This window comes from Parambassis ranga, chromosome 20 (assembly GCF_900634625.1).
Source record: "Parambassis ranga chromosome 20, fParRan2.1, whole genome shotgun sequence".
NCBI classification, from domain to species: Eukaryota; Metazoa; Chordata; class Actinopteri; family Ambassidae; genus Parambassis; species Parambassis ranga.
This window is the reverse complement of record NC_041040.1, coordinates 18280290-18295707: the sequence shown is the minus strand read 5'-3', so window position 1 is coordinate 18295707 and position 15418 is coordinate 18280290. Positions and strand designations below refer to the sequence as shown.

General features: G+C 41.9%; 1 protein-coding gene across 2 annotated transcripts in view; it reads right to left on the bottom strand.

Moving 5' to 3' along the window:
- Nucleotides 1-15418, bottom strand: part of LOC114453038 (cadherin-18) — a 104682-nt gene that overhangs the window by 77397 nt on the left and 11867 nt on the right. The window contains exons 2-3 of one of the 2 annotated variants that reach the window (XM_028432652.1): nucleotides 8983-9086; nucleotides 8509-8871 (exon numbers count right to left, since the gene is read on the bottom strand). In XM_028432652.1, coding sequence (XP_028288453.1) covers nucleotides 8509-8742 — 234 coding nt within the window. In that variant the 5' untranslated portion in view covers nucleotides 8743-8871; nucleotides 8983-9086. Of the gene's footprint in view, nucleotides 1-8508; nucleotides 9087-15418 lie in introns of both variants that reach the window. The other variant, XM_028432653.1, reaches the window with a different exon arrangement.

Genomic DNA, 15418 nt, shown 5'->3' with positions numbered 1-15418 from the left:
AGAAAAGATGGGGAGGAAATACCAGAAGTATCCTTTAATATAGATTGAATTTGGGATAGAGACCCCCCTCCTCTGACTTTGTAGTGGACTCTCTCACTTGCTGTTGAGGGAGGCATTTATATTTCACATTATTTCCCTCTCTGACTGTACATAAAAACAGGCTTCGTGCAATTTTCTGTCCGCCATGTTGGCAGCGTCACAGTCTGCCAAAACTCCAAATACGGCCAAAGAGGGGGAGAACGAGCAGAGTTTAGGGGGGCGGGCAATCGCGGAAGCAGAAAACTTGCGCTGTGATATGGCAACCGCCTGTCACTCAAAGCTGCAACAGCCATAATTATGCGTAATTTTAAGTCAGAATGTAATTAGTACAATTGACACTAGAAGAGAACTTATCATTTGAGACCAGAATGTTTTTTTGCTGTTTATTTCTGCTGTGAAGTCAGCCATTTTAACATGGGAGTCTATGGAAAATGACTTGCTTCTGGTTGCAGCATGAACTACAAGTTCTGGCACTTCCGCATGTGACTTCAAGTCTGAGCCCTGGAGGGTTGCTACTTGATGGAAACGCAGCAGAATGTTTCACAGAGGAGTTATAAGAAAAGGTGAAATATGACCTCTGCAACCTTGTTGTTGTTTTGTCACCCCCCCCCCCCCCCCCCCCAACAAAGTCTTCTTGAGGAATCCTTTTTCATCTATGGGGCATCAAAACAAAGGGATTGTGTTTTATCTCTCTGTCTCTATGGACGACTTTATTAAAGACTAGTGGGACAGATGACTGGCATGTGGCTCACGAGATGGCAGCTGGCAATGCATTTCTGAGGAGTTTTAAAAAGATCAACGAGATCAGAGTCTCACGGCACCACAGCCGCATGGAGAAAACACTCCAACAGTAAGAAATAATAAAAAAAAAAAAGAAGCGCACACTTTAAATTGCATCATATGTGTGCCCACAGGAGTCGACGCCAGAAGATAAGTGGATCTTCACTTTCTTTTGTCAACAACTTGTGTTTGGGTTTCTGTTATACTCATTGCCGAAAGTAGCCTTAAACGGTTTGTGTTCACAAGCTAATTGGCACTCGCAGCCAAACAGTTTACCATTCTGCGTACCTCTGCGTCAGCTGTCTGAGTCAATTACAAAGAGAGAGAGAGATAGAGATAGGGAGAGGGAGAGGGGAGATTTTGGGGAAGAAACCAATCCTCTAACATAACCTGCCAGAAAACCTGAAGCTACAACGTTATTTCTGCAGCATTTAACAGTAATAGTAATGCTGGATAATATAATAAAGTTAACGAGTCAGAAGTATAATCAAACTAAAGCTGCAAATTATTATGATTAGTCGCTCATTTAAGAAAGTCAACACATTGAAGCACTGCACTGATGAATAACAACTGCAATATGCTCTTTGTATTATTACTGCACCTTACGTGCTATTCAGATAAGATTCACATCAACACTAAACCAATATTAAAGTCAGGTCAAACTAAAATAAAATAAAATAACTGACTTAATAAAGGAAATAAAAACAGACTAATCATCGTGTGATTCCATACCATCAAACCGGTGGCTTTCCCTTAAACTACATTAGCCCATTTTATGTTTTTGTATTAGTTAATATATCTATTCTATTCTGTTTTTTTTATTTTTTTGCTACAACTGTTTTAGCACATTAACAATAAAGTTAGAATAGTAGTGGCTAACTTACCTTGCCCAGCTACTAGAAGTATTATCACTAGTTGAATTGTTCTGTCAGCTGAAACATGAATGTTAGCTGATGAAGTAGTAGTCTAACTGTAATGGTGCACGTAGGTATATCTTGGGTTTTTTCCTGTTAGTATGTTCACGCATAGGCACTTCAAAAGATTAACAACAGCAATTTAAATTCTAAAGAGCCTTTAATGTGGTTTAGCATCTTAATCTTAATTCATTATTCACTCTGGATTACTTTATTTTGTTTTGCTTTCTTGAAGCCATGTTGAAGCTAAGTAAAAGAACAGCATCAAATCCTTTTATAAGCTTGAACTTTAAAATGTCAAATTCAAGGTTATAAATATAGAAGATATAGAGCAGCCAACACAAATATATTCTGAGCTATGAGAAACCCAAACAATGACACAAAACAGAACGCTTGTGTTTCGTAACTTATAATTTAGCAGTTAGTCTATTGTAGAGATTACCATCATGTCAGATTTTAATCCCGCCACCTGGTTCAGTAGAAATAAGGCCAAAAAGTGGCTACAATTCAAACAGACATAGCCTATAGCTCCCATTTCAGGTAGACAACTGACTTCGGTCTGTGAACTTTAATGAAGCATGAAAAACATCAACTTTTATTGTATTTTATTTTATTTTGGTAAAGGAGAACATGACATCTAACACGGCCTTCACAATTACACAAGCAGCAGCGGTGAAGGATACGCTCCATTGAGTGTGCCATCCTGATACATTATTAGTTTGCTACGCCGCTCGACCTTCATCCTGCCTCTCTACTAACTCTTCTTCTCTTGCTTTGTCCTCCAAGATCCTGCTAATGTATGTGTCTGGCTGGATTGCATTACTGGTGAATGTTCTGTTAAAAAAAAAAAAAAAAAAAAAATGGCTCCGTCATATTCAGCATTACAGATCCACATAATGTATGTATGCCCCTGGCTCAGCCCGTTTTGAAAGGATGCTACTGATGATTGTCAAAATAAAAGCTTTTTTCAGCATGTTAACACTGAGGCTAGTTTGTACTGGATGCAGCAGGTCCGCAAACGGCTGCACGTGCATTCGCTGCAAGCTCTTTTTTGTTTATTTGTGCAAGGTTTAATTGGGAGTAGCGGCAGTCTCACTGCGCTACTAAAGATTTAATTCAGACTGCATCACTTTAATTCTTAAAAATCAGACCCTGCTGATGCTCAAATGGAAGCTGAAGCTGAAGGTGGAGGTGGAGGAGAGTCGGTAGGGTGGTGGTGGTGGAACCATGAGTAATGAGAAGACTATGCACCATAGCTGATGATCAGTGTCTTGGCTTCATATTTGCAATTAGCGAAGCGCGGGAGGGGGAGAGAGAGAGAGAGAGAGAGGGTTAGTTTTTGATTAAATCTCGCCTCTTATACTTCACTCAAGAGGACTTAATCACTTTTTATGTGGGTGTGTGTGTGCTTGATTGTCTGATTATCACCACTGTTTTTTCGGGCCCAGTCTCCCTCCCAATCAACTCCCTCCGAGCACCTCCTTTTTTCTCCTCGATTGATTTGTAACAGTCACACACGACGCCCCGATGATGGAGCACCAGCGCCTAATGACCATACATCAAGAGGAGGAAGAGGAGGAAGGGTGTGATGATGATGAGGGGCATGTGCTGAAGATGCACATCATCATCATCACGGAGATCCGCCCTAATAGTTGTCCTCTATTTTGACATCTGCGGGAGTAGAATCGAGACTCGTTGTCTTCCCAGCAGGAGGGAGGGGGGGGGGGGGGGTTGACTTCTTGATGTACAGTAATGAGATTATTAAGAGTCCCGGAAGCAACTCTGACACTAATTTTAATGGCTCTGCCTCTTTAACTGCTGCTAAAAAAAATTGGTATTTGAATGAGACAGAAATGAAACAGAAATGAAACTGTCAGCACATCAGACCTTGGAAAACTTCACAGTCTCAAATGTCTAAATGGTGCTAATAGATTTTCTAGCCAAAGACAGGGTAATGCACTTTGGACTGTTATGCATGCCTGCACAGACAGAGATGTGTGATTTTCTGCGGATGGAGGGAGGGAGGAGTTAAACTGCAATTTACTCGGCTAAGCTCATCTTGTGTTTGGTCTTCTCTTTGGTCTTTTTTTAGCATCTTTCAGCTTATTGTTTTGTTTTTCTATCAATGTGATTCTTAATAAATTTACAGTTATATACAGTTAGGCATTAGACGTTTCCCTGTATTTGGAATAACCTGGAGTTCAGTAGTAGTTTTATACATTATATGGAATAAAATGGGGGCGGTGCAAGAAGGTTCCCAGTTCGATTCTGACTGGGGCTTTGTGTGTGGAGTTTGCACGTTCTCCCTGTGCCTGAGTGGGTTTTCTCTGGGTACTCCGGCCTTCTTCCACATTGTAAAGACGTGCTAGTTAGGTTGATTGGTGACTCTATATTGTAGGTGTGAGTGGGAATGGTTGTGTGTCTCTGTCTTGGACTGGTGACCTGTCCAGGGTGTACCCCGCCTCTCACCTGTACATAGCTGGGATAGACTCCAGCCCCCTGTGACCCTGCACTGCAGGACAAAGCGGGTTCAGATGACTGAATAAAATGCAGCATTTTAGTCAATGGGATCCTTTTAGGAGCAGAATATTCACATTTTTTTCCACCTAATTGCAGATAACATTCAGTTTTTCCACTGCTAATCAAGTGTAAGCTAGCAGTTCTTGACTGCAGACATTACCGTATTTGTCCTGCTTATATGCTCACTTTTCCAACTTTTCCAGAGGCATAGTAAAATTAGTATCAACTTATTTTCTTATTGGCTGATTTTTAATTTTTAGGCCAACTTACCCTACTGGTAACAATGGCCTCTGTTGCAGCACCATCTTTTCTGGATGCAAATCATAATGTTGCAGGGGCATCAATTGCAACCATGGTGACAAACAATTTTCATTTGATCCATAAACCCAACCAAACAAGGTAAAGTCTAACGGTTCCTACCCGGATTTCTTGTGTCGGCAACTAACAACGCACACCTTTTTTTTCCCCACATAGAGCTAATACATGTCATAAAAATGTCTGTATTATTCCTGCCAGTTTCAAAAGTGTTTCTCTTTCCTGTGTGCGGATTAATAATGTAATGGCTGGCTGTGAAATTTTCCTTGTTATTTCATGTAACACTTGGGCGGTTTAACAACGGAAAAAAAACATTCCCATTTGCATGGACGTCTTTCATGCATTGCAAAGCGTGGGCGAAAAGCAATTTTATGTAGAAACTTTGCTTTGCCTCTTGTCTGTTTTTTTTTTTTTTTTTTTTTGTCCTCCTCCTCTTCGTCCTCCTTTGGCGTTGAGCCATTACTGTACATACAACAAGACAGTTGCCTGATTCTGTCACAGCACAATCCATTTTTAGACACATGAATAAAACATTTAGGCACCTTTCTTAGAGGTTGCCACTTGGCTCTGTAAATGAAAAGGGGGGGACTCTCCTCTCTTCTACTAGGTCTAGGTGTAAAGCACCCATTCTGTCAAACGTAACATTATTTACTGTGTATTTTAGCACTTGAAAGATTTCTGACCAAGGATCGGATTCTTATTTTTTTTCACCCAACCAGCATCTACGGTTTGTAAGGATGCATTCAGGGTTTTTTGGGGATTTGCATCGTCTTGCATCCATCCTGTAACCTGCCTGACTTCTTCAAAGCTCCACGCTGAGTTGACTGACGTGACCCCCCCCCGCACACACACACGCACCTCCCGTCGAGAGGACGGGTTTGTCTCCTGTCTGTCGTATCTTGGACAAGCTCCTGTCCCCCCCTACCAAGCATTTGCGTCTCTCACTCATGCACGAAGCTATCATTTTTCTTTTAAAATGCATCAGCCCTCCCAGAAAGGTGTCACTTGTGGGATTGCGGGATACCTTAGGGGGGATTTAAAAAAAAAAAAAAAAAAAAAATGTTCTTGACAGACTGGCCCCACTTCACTTATTCCCAGAAGTCGCTATTCTATGGTTTCTTTAAAAGTTTCGAGACTGTGCAGATTTGATGGTGACCCAGCAATTGTTCCATGCACGTTTCACTGCTTATCTTATCGACTTTTTTCTTCTTCTTTTTTTGTGATTAAGCAATTACTGATAAAGGAACTGTAGGCGAATTCTCTGCAGTGGAGCTGCTTGTTCGTTTACATTTGCTGCTTGCTAATGTCCACAGTTTTTATTCGAGCAAAGGGAGGAAGAAGAGTAAAAAACAAAAAAACAATACAGCACATTCCGTGCCGACTGCATTAATCCTCTTCCTCCTCCTCCTCCTTCTCCTCTGCTGTCTTCATCTAATTAAGGGTCATTCTGTCTCTTGGCCACATTAGGACACTGCACACTCTAGTCCCAACCCACATAATTAAATGTTTTTTTCCTTTGCGCTTACCATCTGGAGACCTCATCTCTTTTAAACATGCATGTCAAATTGATTCCTTAATAATGTTTATGTTTCTTCACAGTGCTTTATTATCATCCAGGATTAGCTGTTTGTTGTTGTTTTTGCTCCCATCAGCAACACACACACACACACACACACACACAGAGAAAGAGAGAACAACAGAACCCTTAAGGTAGCAGCCGTACACAGCACAGCCCAACCAAAAAAAACTTCAAAGCTGTGGACACATTTAACACTCAACAGACACATTGAGCATCCAAACTGACGGCCCTTATTTATTTTTATATATATTTTGCAGTGCCAGCTAACAGCAAAAGGGTTCCTGGTTGGAACCTGACTGGGGTTTTTCTGTGTAGAGTTTGTATGATCTCTCTTTGCCTGTGTGGGTTTGGTTAATTAGAGATTCTAAACTAGCCCTAGGTCTGAGTGCGTTTGTTTGTGGCCCAACTACAATAGACTGGCCCCTGTAATAATGGTTGTTCCCCACCTCCCCCCATGACCCTGTAAGCACTAGGGCTGCAACGACTAGTCGACGGAAAAATAAAACCCGTCGACAAATGTAGTAGTCGACGGGTCGTTAGTGACGTCATCGCATGGCATGCAAGTGTAACGCATTTGCGGTGGGAGATGATACTCTGGCTCATGGTGTAGCGGGAGGATTGGTTCTTTGGATGCAAGAGGTCCTGGGTTCGAAATCAGGATGAGCCGTCAGGTCGGTGTGGAGGAAAGGAGAGAATTGTGTAGATTCAGTGGTAATGCACTTGTGTGCAGATGTGGGAATGAACACACACGCACCCTTAGGGGCCCTAAGAGCTTCAGCCTTATACATTGAAGCGGCAGCACAGAGGCGGATGAATCAACAACAAATTAGCATCCAAAGTATTCAACTATTAGTCGATTAGTCGTTACGGTAGTTGATGACTAGTTGACTATTAAAATGGTCATTAGTTGCAGCCCTAGTAAGCACAGGACAAAGCAGGTTGAGAAAATAGATAGATGGGCGGATATATATCGACTATAAAAAGTAGTACTTCCTGTTCTATTTATAACAGCGCAGAAAAATACTACAACTTCTCATTTGTCCTCATCAGAGTTGCTGACATGGACATAAAATAACGTGGAGAAATAAATGAGGTAATTGTTTCTATTTTTTTTTTAATTTACTGCTTTATCTTTTTTCTGTTATGTCTGTTAAATTGTGTTATAAAACTTTTCCATCCTGCCATATTTTGCCGAGTTGCAGAATGTCACACCATCATGCTTCTGACATTTTTCAGATTCCAGACAATCATCTCTACAAAATGATGAAAAGAAATCGTCCTTGCCAGCTTATTATGAAGAGACACATGTAGAAATGTAACAATTTCATGAGAGAAAATGTGACAATGGTATATTTCGTATATTTCTGTGACCCTGCACTGCAGGACAAAGTGGGTTCAGATGATGGTTAGATGGATGATGGTATATGTGGACAGCATAGAGTTACAGCATGTACAACTAGCACTTGAAGTCACATCAAAACCAGCCCAGGACCATGCAGCAGCAAACTGACACAATGTGTTTGTATGGTTCTTCTAATATTAGCAAAAACACATTTGTCAGCTCTCAAGCACATTTTGGATTAAGCCCCTAGGTTGATTCAAGATCTTTGAGGCGGAAACCTATTTCTTTGCCGTTGTTTTGCTCCTCCTTTTCATCCGTTGTCCAAGCATGTCATCCATCTCTCTCTCTCGCACCACCTCCACCCCAACCTTCAAATAGTTCTGTTGTTGAAATACAGACATGTGCAGCCAGAGATGCCTTTCTCCATTCCCCTTTCTCTCAGAGAGAGCGGTTGAGGATTAGTATGTGCCTGAGTGCCTTGAATAATGATCACTGCAGCGGAGAAACACATTTTCATATTTCAGGAGATAAGGGCATGCAATCTGCAAGCAGAGGACTTAACCAGCTCCCTGTGGCTTATTGTTGAGCTAAACAGAAAAAAAGTCGCAACCGACCCCGACCGCCAACGCCCGAGCCGCACTGCACTGTACCCCCCACGCAGGCCAGGAGGACACCCACTACTGTCTACACTACCAATCAATCGGAAAACATGCAGAAATTACATTCATAAAAATGGTCTAACTGCAAGAACTTACTATGTCCCTATTGTGCCAGTGTCCAATTTCCCACTAAGAGATCAAATCTGGGATAATTCCCCACAGAGAGACCAAATCTAATATTCCAGTTCAAAGATAGCTTGATGTAGAGGGGTATTCTCACTTTCACACTTAATCCACCCTTCCCAGGGTGGCAGACGTGCTGAGAGGCACTCCTTAATTACAGAGAATAAAACATTTTTTTGGACATTATCATGAGAGGAATGGTCGGACAAGCTGTTTTAAGAGAAGAACACTTCCTACCTTCCCCACGTACTGCGCGTCTGGTCCCATGTGTTCTTCTAAAACAAAGAATTGGTTCCATATCCAGCCTCGTTTGGGCCTGTGGTGCACCTCCGTCTCCCCATTGGCCAGTTTGGTCTGGTTCTTGGAGGGCACTTTGGTGGGGACGTGGTGACCCGCCCCGTAGCACCTCTGGACGAAACAGAGGCATACCAGAACGGGACAGAGACGGAGAGAGGTGGTGGATATCCTCATGGTGGCACGTGCAAAGTGTAAAAGTTATCCTCGGTTTCCAAGGTGACAAGGTCCTCCTCTTCCTCCTCCTGCTCCTGCCGCCGCTGCCGTAGCAGCCGGCCACAAGACAGCCACCGCCAGAAGAGAAATCTAGATCCAAGATATGGAAAAACCCATCCTGTGAGATCCTCTAAGGTTCATGGCTAAAGTGCTCCAAGGTTTGATTAAAATAAAAGGAAAAAAAAGTGCAAGTGCATTTACATTGTGGAATTTCCCAAGCTATGAGAGGATGTGTAAATGGACGTGAACCTCTCGGGTACTTCTACCAAGAGCAGAGGTTAATCCTGGATGCCATGCTGGATTTCCTAGGAGAGAAAGAGACGGAGAGAAAGAGGAACACATTAATTTGATGGATATTAGAAGCTAAATGTCCACGAATATCCTCCAATTAAAATGCAACTCATACATCCTTACAGATTAAAAAAAAAAAAAAAGGCTCACATCAAAACCATTTTTACGCAAACAACTTGAGGAGTTATAAGGTCTATAAGGTCATAGCGCCGACCGGGGGGGGGGGTCACCGTCACCGCCACCGCCCCATGAGGTCATTCATGTATCAGGCGAGTTTAGCAATGACTCAAAAGATGACTCGGCTTTATTAAAAAAATAACGTGGAAAGGTTTGATTTGGACGTTTTAACACATCATACATCAGAAGAGCGCCCAATGCGCCTCTGAATAATAAGCGTGGCAGGGAAGAACAACATACAGTGATAAGGACAGACATATAAAGCCACTCAGATTGTAAGGCAGAAGGTGATTTTCACAAGGCAGTGACAGGAAAAGACAGAAGACATAGTGTGTTCTTTTTAATCAAAAGTATATACAGTAAAAAGAAAAAAAATAGCAAGCAAGCACAGTTGAGTCTCTTTGTTAGCAAACATTCAAGTGAGAGAATGTGCACCTGCAAATATCTCTGTGGTCTTTTTTTAAAGAGGAGGTATTAGCCAGTGAATTGTCTGATCCTGGGGTTGGATTTTAAAGTTAGATATGCTATTCAAGTGTTGCTGAAGCATGAAATCAGTGCCGCTGCGTCCGCTTTTGTCTGATGAGAGGAAATTGCATCATTTGACCTTGCAGTTCTGAGGCGCCCTTCAGTTTGATGGTATAAAAAGGAATAAAAAATAAATAAAAGATTTCAGGATCAAATGCAAGATGCTACTATACAGCCATATAAAAGGCACTTGCTCAAAATAGACTGTGTCAGGTTTATAGAGAGGAAACAGGAGGATGCAGATTGCTCAATTTGCAAATGGGACAAAAAAAGTGTTCTTGCTGACATCACCAGCTCTGCCAAGGCCCCTGGTGGTTATACTTTAACACAACTCTGCACCTGCTTGGCAGCTCAAAAGGTGGACTTCATTTCGATTTTTCTGGAGCTTCCGGCAATCTCAACTGTGTGGTCGACAGATTATTATCTTTACAATTTATACATCTTTGCCTTCAGCAAGGCAAAAACATATACAGAGGCAGAAAAACTGATTGAGAAAATACTGACCTTTAAATTACATCGGACTAAAAGTGATTATATCATGTCATTATCAAACAGTAACTGCTAATATGTACTGATCTTTGTTTTGGGTTATCACATTTTGTGTAGTAAAATGTGCTCAAACATGTTTACAGTATTCAATATGTATCACTGTGTTAAGCCGAGCATGTAACACTGTTTGCTGCACATGTAGCATGTTTTTCTGCTGCACATGTAGCACTCTTTGCTGCACATGTAGCACTGCTTTCTGCTGCACATGTAGCATTGTTTGCTACACATGTAGCTGTTTTCTGCTCCACATGTAACATGATTTTCTGCTGCACATGTAGTATTGTTTGCTACATATCACTGTTTTTTGCTCCACATATAGCATATAGCATATATCTTCTGCAGTACATGTCGCACTGTGTTTTGCTAAGCATATAGCACTATGTTCTGCTCCACATGTAAGCAGTGTTTTCTGCAGTACGTCACACTGTTTTGTGTATATGTTTCATGATTTTCTGCTGCTGCACATATAGCACCGCTTTATTGAATGATCATATTGCCTCTCCTTTTTAAATACCACTTGAATATACCCAACCCCTGACATCCATCAGAATATATATCAGACCTTTTCCCAAAGTCCCAAAAGACAGTTTTGGGATCTGCACCAAAAAAACCCTCAGTTTGGCATTACTTTTAACAAATTATGTTAGACACATTAGGCATAAGCTGGCCCAAAGTGTCAAAACTAATTTTGTTGACCAAGTCAAAAAACAAAAACACATTTAGCGGAGCCTGGCTCATATTCATTGCCCTGGCTATTCATTAATGCTGAATGCATGCCAGGAGACTCTGAGCTTTTTTAAGGCAACACTCACTGCATCCCTGATTGAATGGACACTACATGAGGATAGAAACAAGACTGGAGCTGGATTATTTCAAATTCCAGAGTACAAATAATGCATCTGTTTCAGTGGAAGGGTAACTTTTGGACAGTCTGGCTCGTATATATAAAACTATGTGCTTCTATTAAGGAAATTAAGAAAGAAATCCAAGCCATCACTCAAAAAGGGAGAGTCTTAGTCAGTAGTGACTTGCAGCAGAGAGTTGGTGTACCATTCCTTTGTGTAGACAAATGGACATATTTGATATTTAACAGGACATAAGAGCTGAGAGACTTCAAAGCGGCGCTGCTCTCTGTGCCTTACAATGCATGTGACAACATAAGAGAGAAGCTGAAATGAGACATTAAACGCAACTTCCGACTGTCAAGTACTTCGAAGGATAATCACTGATTTATTATTATATTTTTTCACAAATATAAATATTTGTGTGTACATATGGATTAAGATGTGCTCAGAAGGCCCTGACTAATCCCCTCCATGTTTCAAATATCTTGACATGCAAATTGTGCAGCTCAGTGAGAGTTGTTGGTCATGTTGACTATAAGTGCATGTGGTTGTAATGGGAGGGAGGGGAGGTAAATGTTGTACTGCCGGCCTAGAGAAGGCAGAAAGAGTCTGTTCCACATTGACTTGGATTAAAGCGGAGGAGGATAAACGCTCAGCCGCACTCTAAACATGTGTAATCTGGGGAAAAGATTCTCATCTGCATAGGTAGTGCTACGCCCAAATCCTCCGCTCCCGTCGAGAAAATGATACCAAGCCCCGCAGAGAATACAGATGGGAGCTCGGAATGAAGCTGTTTTTTTTTTTTTTAAGGATTTTGAGGCTGGTTCAAAATGATTTAATAACACAGTCCAATGAGACTGGTAGAACATTCACCTGTGCTGTGCAAACACTGTTGTTGCACCACCCGAGTGAGTCGGGATGACAGTATCTTTTTCCAGTGGGTTCACCTCCTGGGGCTCCCTTCAATCAGTTTCCTAATTGTCTGATTATCATGCTGATTCGAAGCAAAATAGATTTCAGGGGAGCCATGAAATCAACAGCATCTGGCTTTGTCATTGGAAAACCACCACCACCAACAACAACCTCCACCCCCTCTTCTTTTTTTTTTTTATGGTGTTGATATTGTTTTGAGCAGACTGCTGCCCACGGCATGTTTATATATGTGCAGCGTTTAACAGGATGGGTTATGCACAGCGGCAGCCACAAATATTTTGGCAGGCTGCATGCAGGAGAGGCTGCATTTATATGCATATATACAATTCTGGCTGAAAAGAATCATAATTGATTTGATTCTATTAACTTTGTTTTTTGTAATATCCAGCTTGGCTTCACAAAAGGCAACACAGGGACAAAAAATTATGTTGCATTAAACGTGAAGTGCATTTATTCCTGTTATTAAATGTACACAGATCAGTCCCAACACCATGACTGCACACACTGACGCTCAAGCGGATTCAGATCTAGGGCTAAGTCGGTACCTTGAACTCCATGTTGTGTTCTTCAAACCATTCCTCAACCGTTAATGCTTTATTTATATATATTTATATACTACTCAGACTTAGGGTTAAAGTCTTTAACCCGATCACAAACTGGGAAATAACCAGCGGTAGTATTTGAACCGCCGGCATCATCGTTAGTGGACAAGCAATCTGAGTTGCCATGTTGTGCGGCAATGCTAAGCTAAGTATAGTAACATCTGGATCATGGATGGCAGGGCTCAAGGTTTCCCAGTAATCACACTGCAATCCGCTGGCTCACCTTCTTCCCATAGTGCATCCTGGGGCCATGTGTTACCCAGGCAACACAACCATATGATGTCATTCTCCCGTTGACCCCTAGACAAGTTCTGATGCTCATTGTAGGAGCAGAGCTGGACAAGGATCAGCATGGACACCCTGCTATCGTTGATCGTTAGATCAGACCACACAGGCCAGCTTGCACATCCCACATGGATCAATGAGTCAAGGATCACTTATGATACAGACCGGAGACAGTTTTAGAGTTATTTGGCCCTCCCCATTTATTCTACATGTAACACTAACTTTAGGAACAAACTGTCCACCTGTGTATCCCACTGAGTACCATGCCAGGTGCCATGGTAACCAGATAATCAGTCATTCACTTCCCTTGTCAGTAGTCAATAAGCTGAGATGGCTACTACTTGCTGTGGTGCAACAAAAATAAATGCTGCCTGCTTTATTTATGGAAATTCAATTACAAGGACTCAACTGATCATTGTAAACAACTTAAATTAAATAAGGCCGCAGACAGGCAGCCAGCAGTTTTCCCATGTAATCACGCCGCTGATGACACAGCAGGAGCCGAAACACTTTAAAGCACGGAAAGTCAGATGACAGACGGGGACAGAGGTGAGGAAAGCAGAGCAGAGATGCACTTCATTTCGGTCAGGCAGAAAGGGAGAGAACAGGCTCCCGTCACCTGTCGCTAATAGCTAATGTTTCGGCCTCCCGCTGAGCACTGCATTTGATTTCACCACCATCAGCTTTCAGTCGGTGTCAAACTGCAGACAGCAGAAGACCAGGGCGGGTCAAAACACATATCACTGAACTGCTGTTCTGTCCACAGAAACAGAGATAGGGCCGGAGCAAGCAGCAAGAGAGAGAGACTCTTGACTTCTCACCTCAGCAATAAGAAACAAACATTTTCCATTCGTTTACAGGTTTGTTGCCTCTATAGTCTCGGGCGATGTTTCACAAGTAAACAAGAGTAAGCACAGAACAACACACAGAGAGGGGGAAAAATTAGTGACACAGCAATATGTGTTTATGTGAAATCACAATGAAACGCTGCTGTGAAATGTTCCTGAGGTCTGAACATTTATTTTTATGTTTCTGCTGAATCAGAAGGAGCTCTACCTTCAATGTGCTGCAGGTTTTAGAGATGCATTCTGCAGCCTGGCAGTCCATGTTCTGTTCTATACAAATAAAATGGTAGTAATGGTTTTAGTGGATCCATCTAACCAATATTTTAACCCTTTCTGTGGGAAGGAGTGATTGCACTCTGGACAAGTAGCCAGTCTATAGCAGGGCTGACGGAGAGAGAGAGATGGCCAACAACTCACTCACACCTACAGACAATACCAAAGACATGCACATCTTTGCTATGATGAAGGACCCAGACAAAACACAGGAAGCAAGTCATCGCATATAGCCCGCCCATTTTTAGATGGACACTCTTGATTGGTGCAGTTGGAAGTCAAACTGACTAGTCATTGTTGTGTGTCCTTGGGCAAGGCACTTTACCCACATTGCCTCCAGTGCACTCACTGGTGTATGAATGTGTATGAATGAATCAGCGGTGGTCGGAGAGGCCGTAGGTGCACCTTGGCAGCCACGTCTCTGTCAGTCTCCCCCTGGGGAGCTGTGGCTACATCTGTAGCTTACCACTGCCACTGTGTGAATGTGGTGTGAAGAATAATGCATCTGTAAAGTGTCTTTGACTGTCCTAAAAGCGCTATATATGTTCAATGTATTATTATTATTATTATTATTATTATTATTAGGTATGACTGACCAGGCTGTGGAAACATTAGAACATAGGTCAGAGAGCTTTTGCATTGAACTGGAGTGCTGTTCATTTTTTTTAATATATATTTTTTTCTTTGTTTGCCTGGAGACAGCTGGATGGTTTGCTCATCTTTGGCAAAAGGAAGCAGATCAGTCTGATCAGCAAGTGTGGGGCACACCCTGGAGGTTCCACCAAATTGAAAGAGACAAATGGTTGGAGAGGAAGTTGCCAGCCATTCAGCCAAGCAGACTGTAGTATGCCATCTTACGTCATGGCTGAACGAGCTGTTTTAGTGGTTAGCTTTTCGACACAAACTGCCCTGTGAGTCCTTTCTTTGTTCCTGCTTAAGCTTTTGTTTTGCTCCCACTCCTGACCTGATGAAAAGTCTGTTCACACAGCTGCATAAAAATAGTTTCATACATGAAAAGTTGACACAAAATATAACACTTTCTCTGTTAGAGCACATTCGGTTGCTTTTAACCCTTCAGAGCCCCAGTCTTTTTTTCTGCCATAAAAAAAGACCATTCTTCAGTTTACAAAAAAATTACATTTTCTAAGTGCCCACACATGTTACCAACATTAGCAGCTTGACATGCTATAAATATTTGCCTCTTTACAGTCTGTACAGGCCAGTTTTTCCACTCTGCACATCAACTGAAGAAATACTGCCAAAAACTTGCTGAATTTTTGTCACATGACTGTTTGATAGTTCTTTAGTTCTG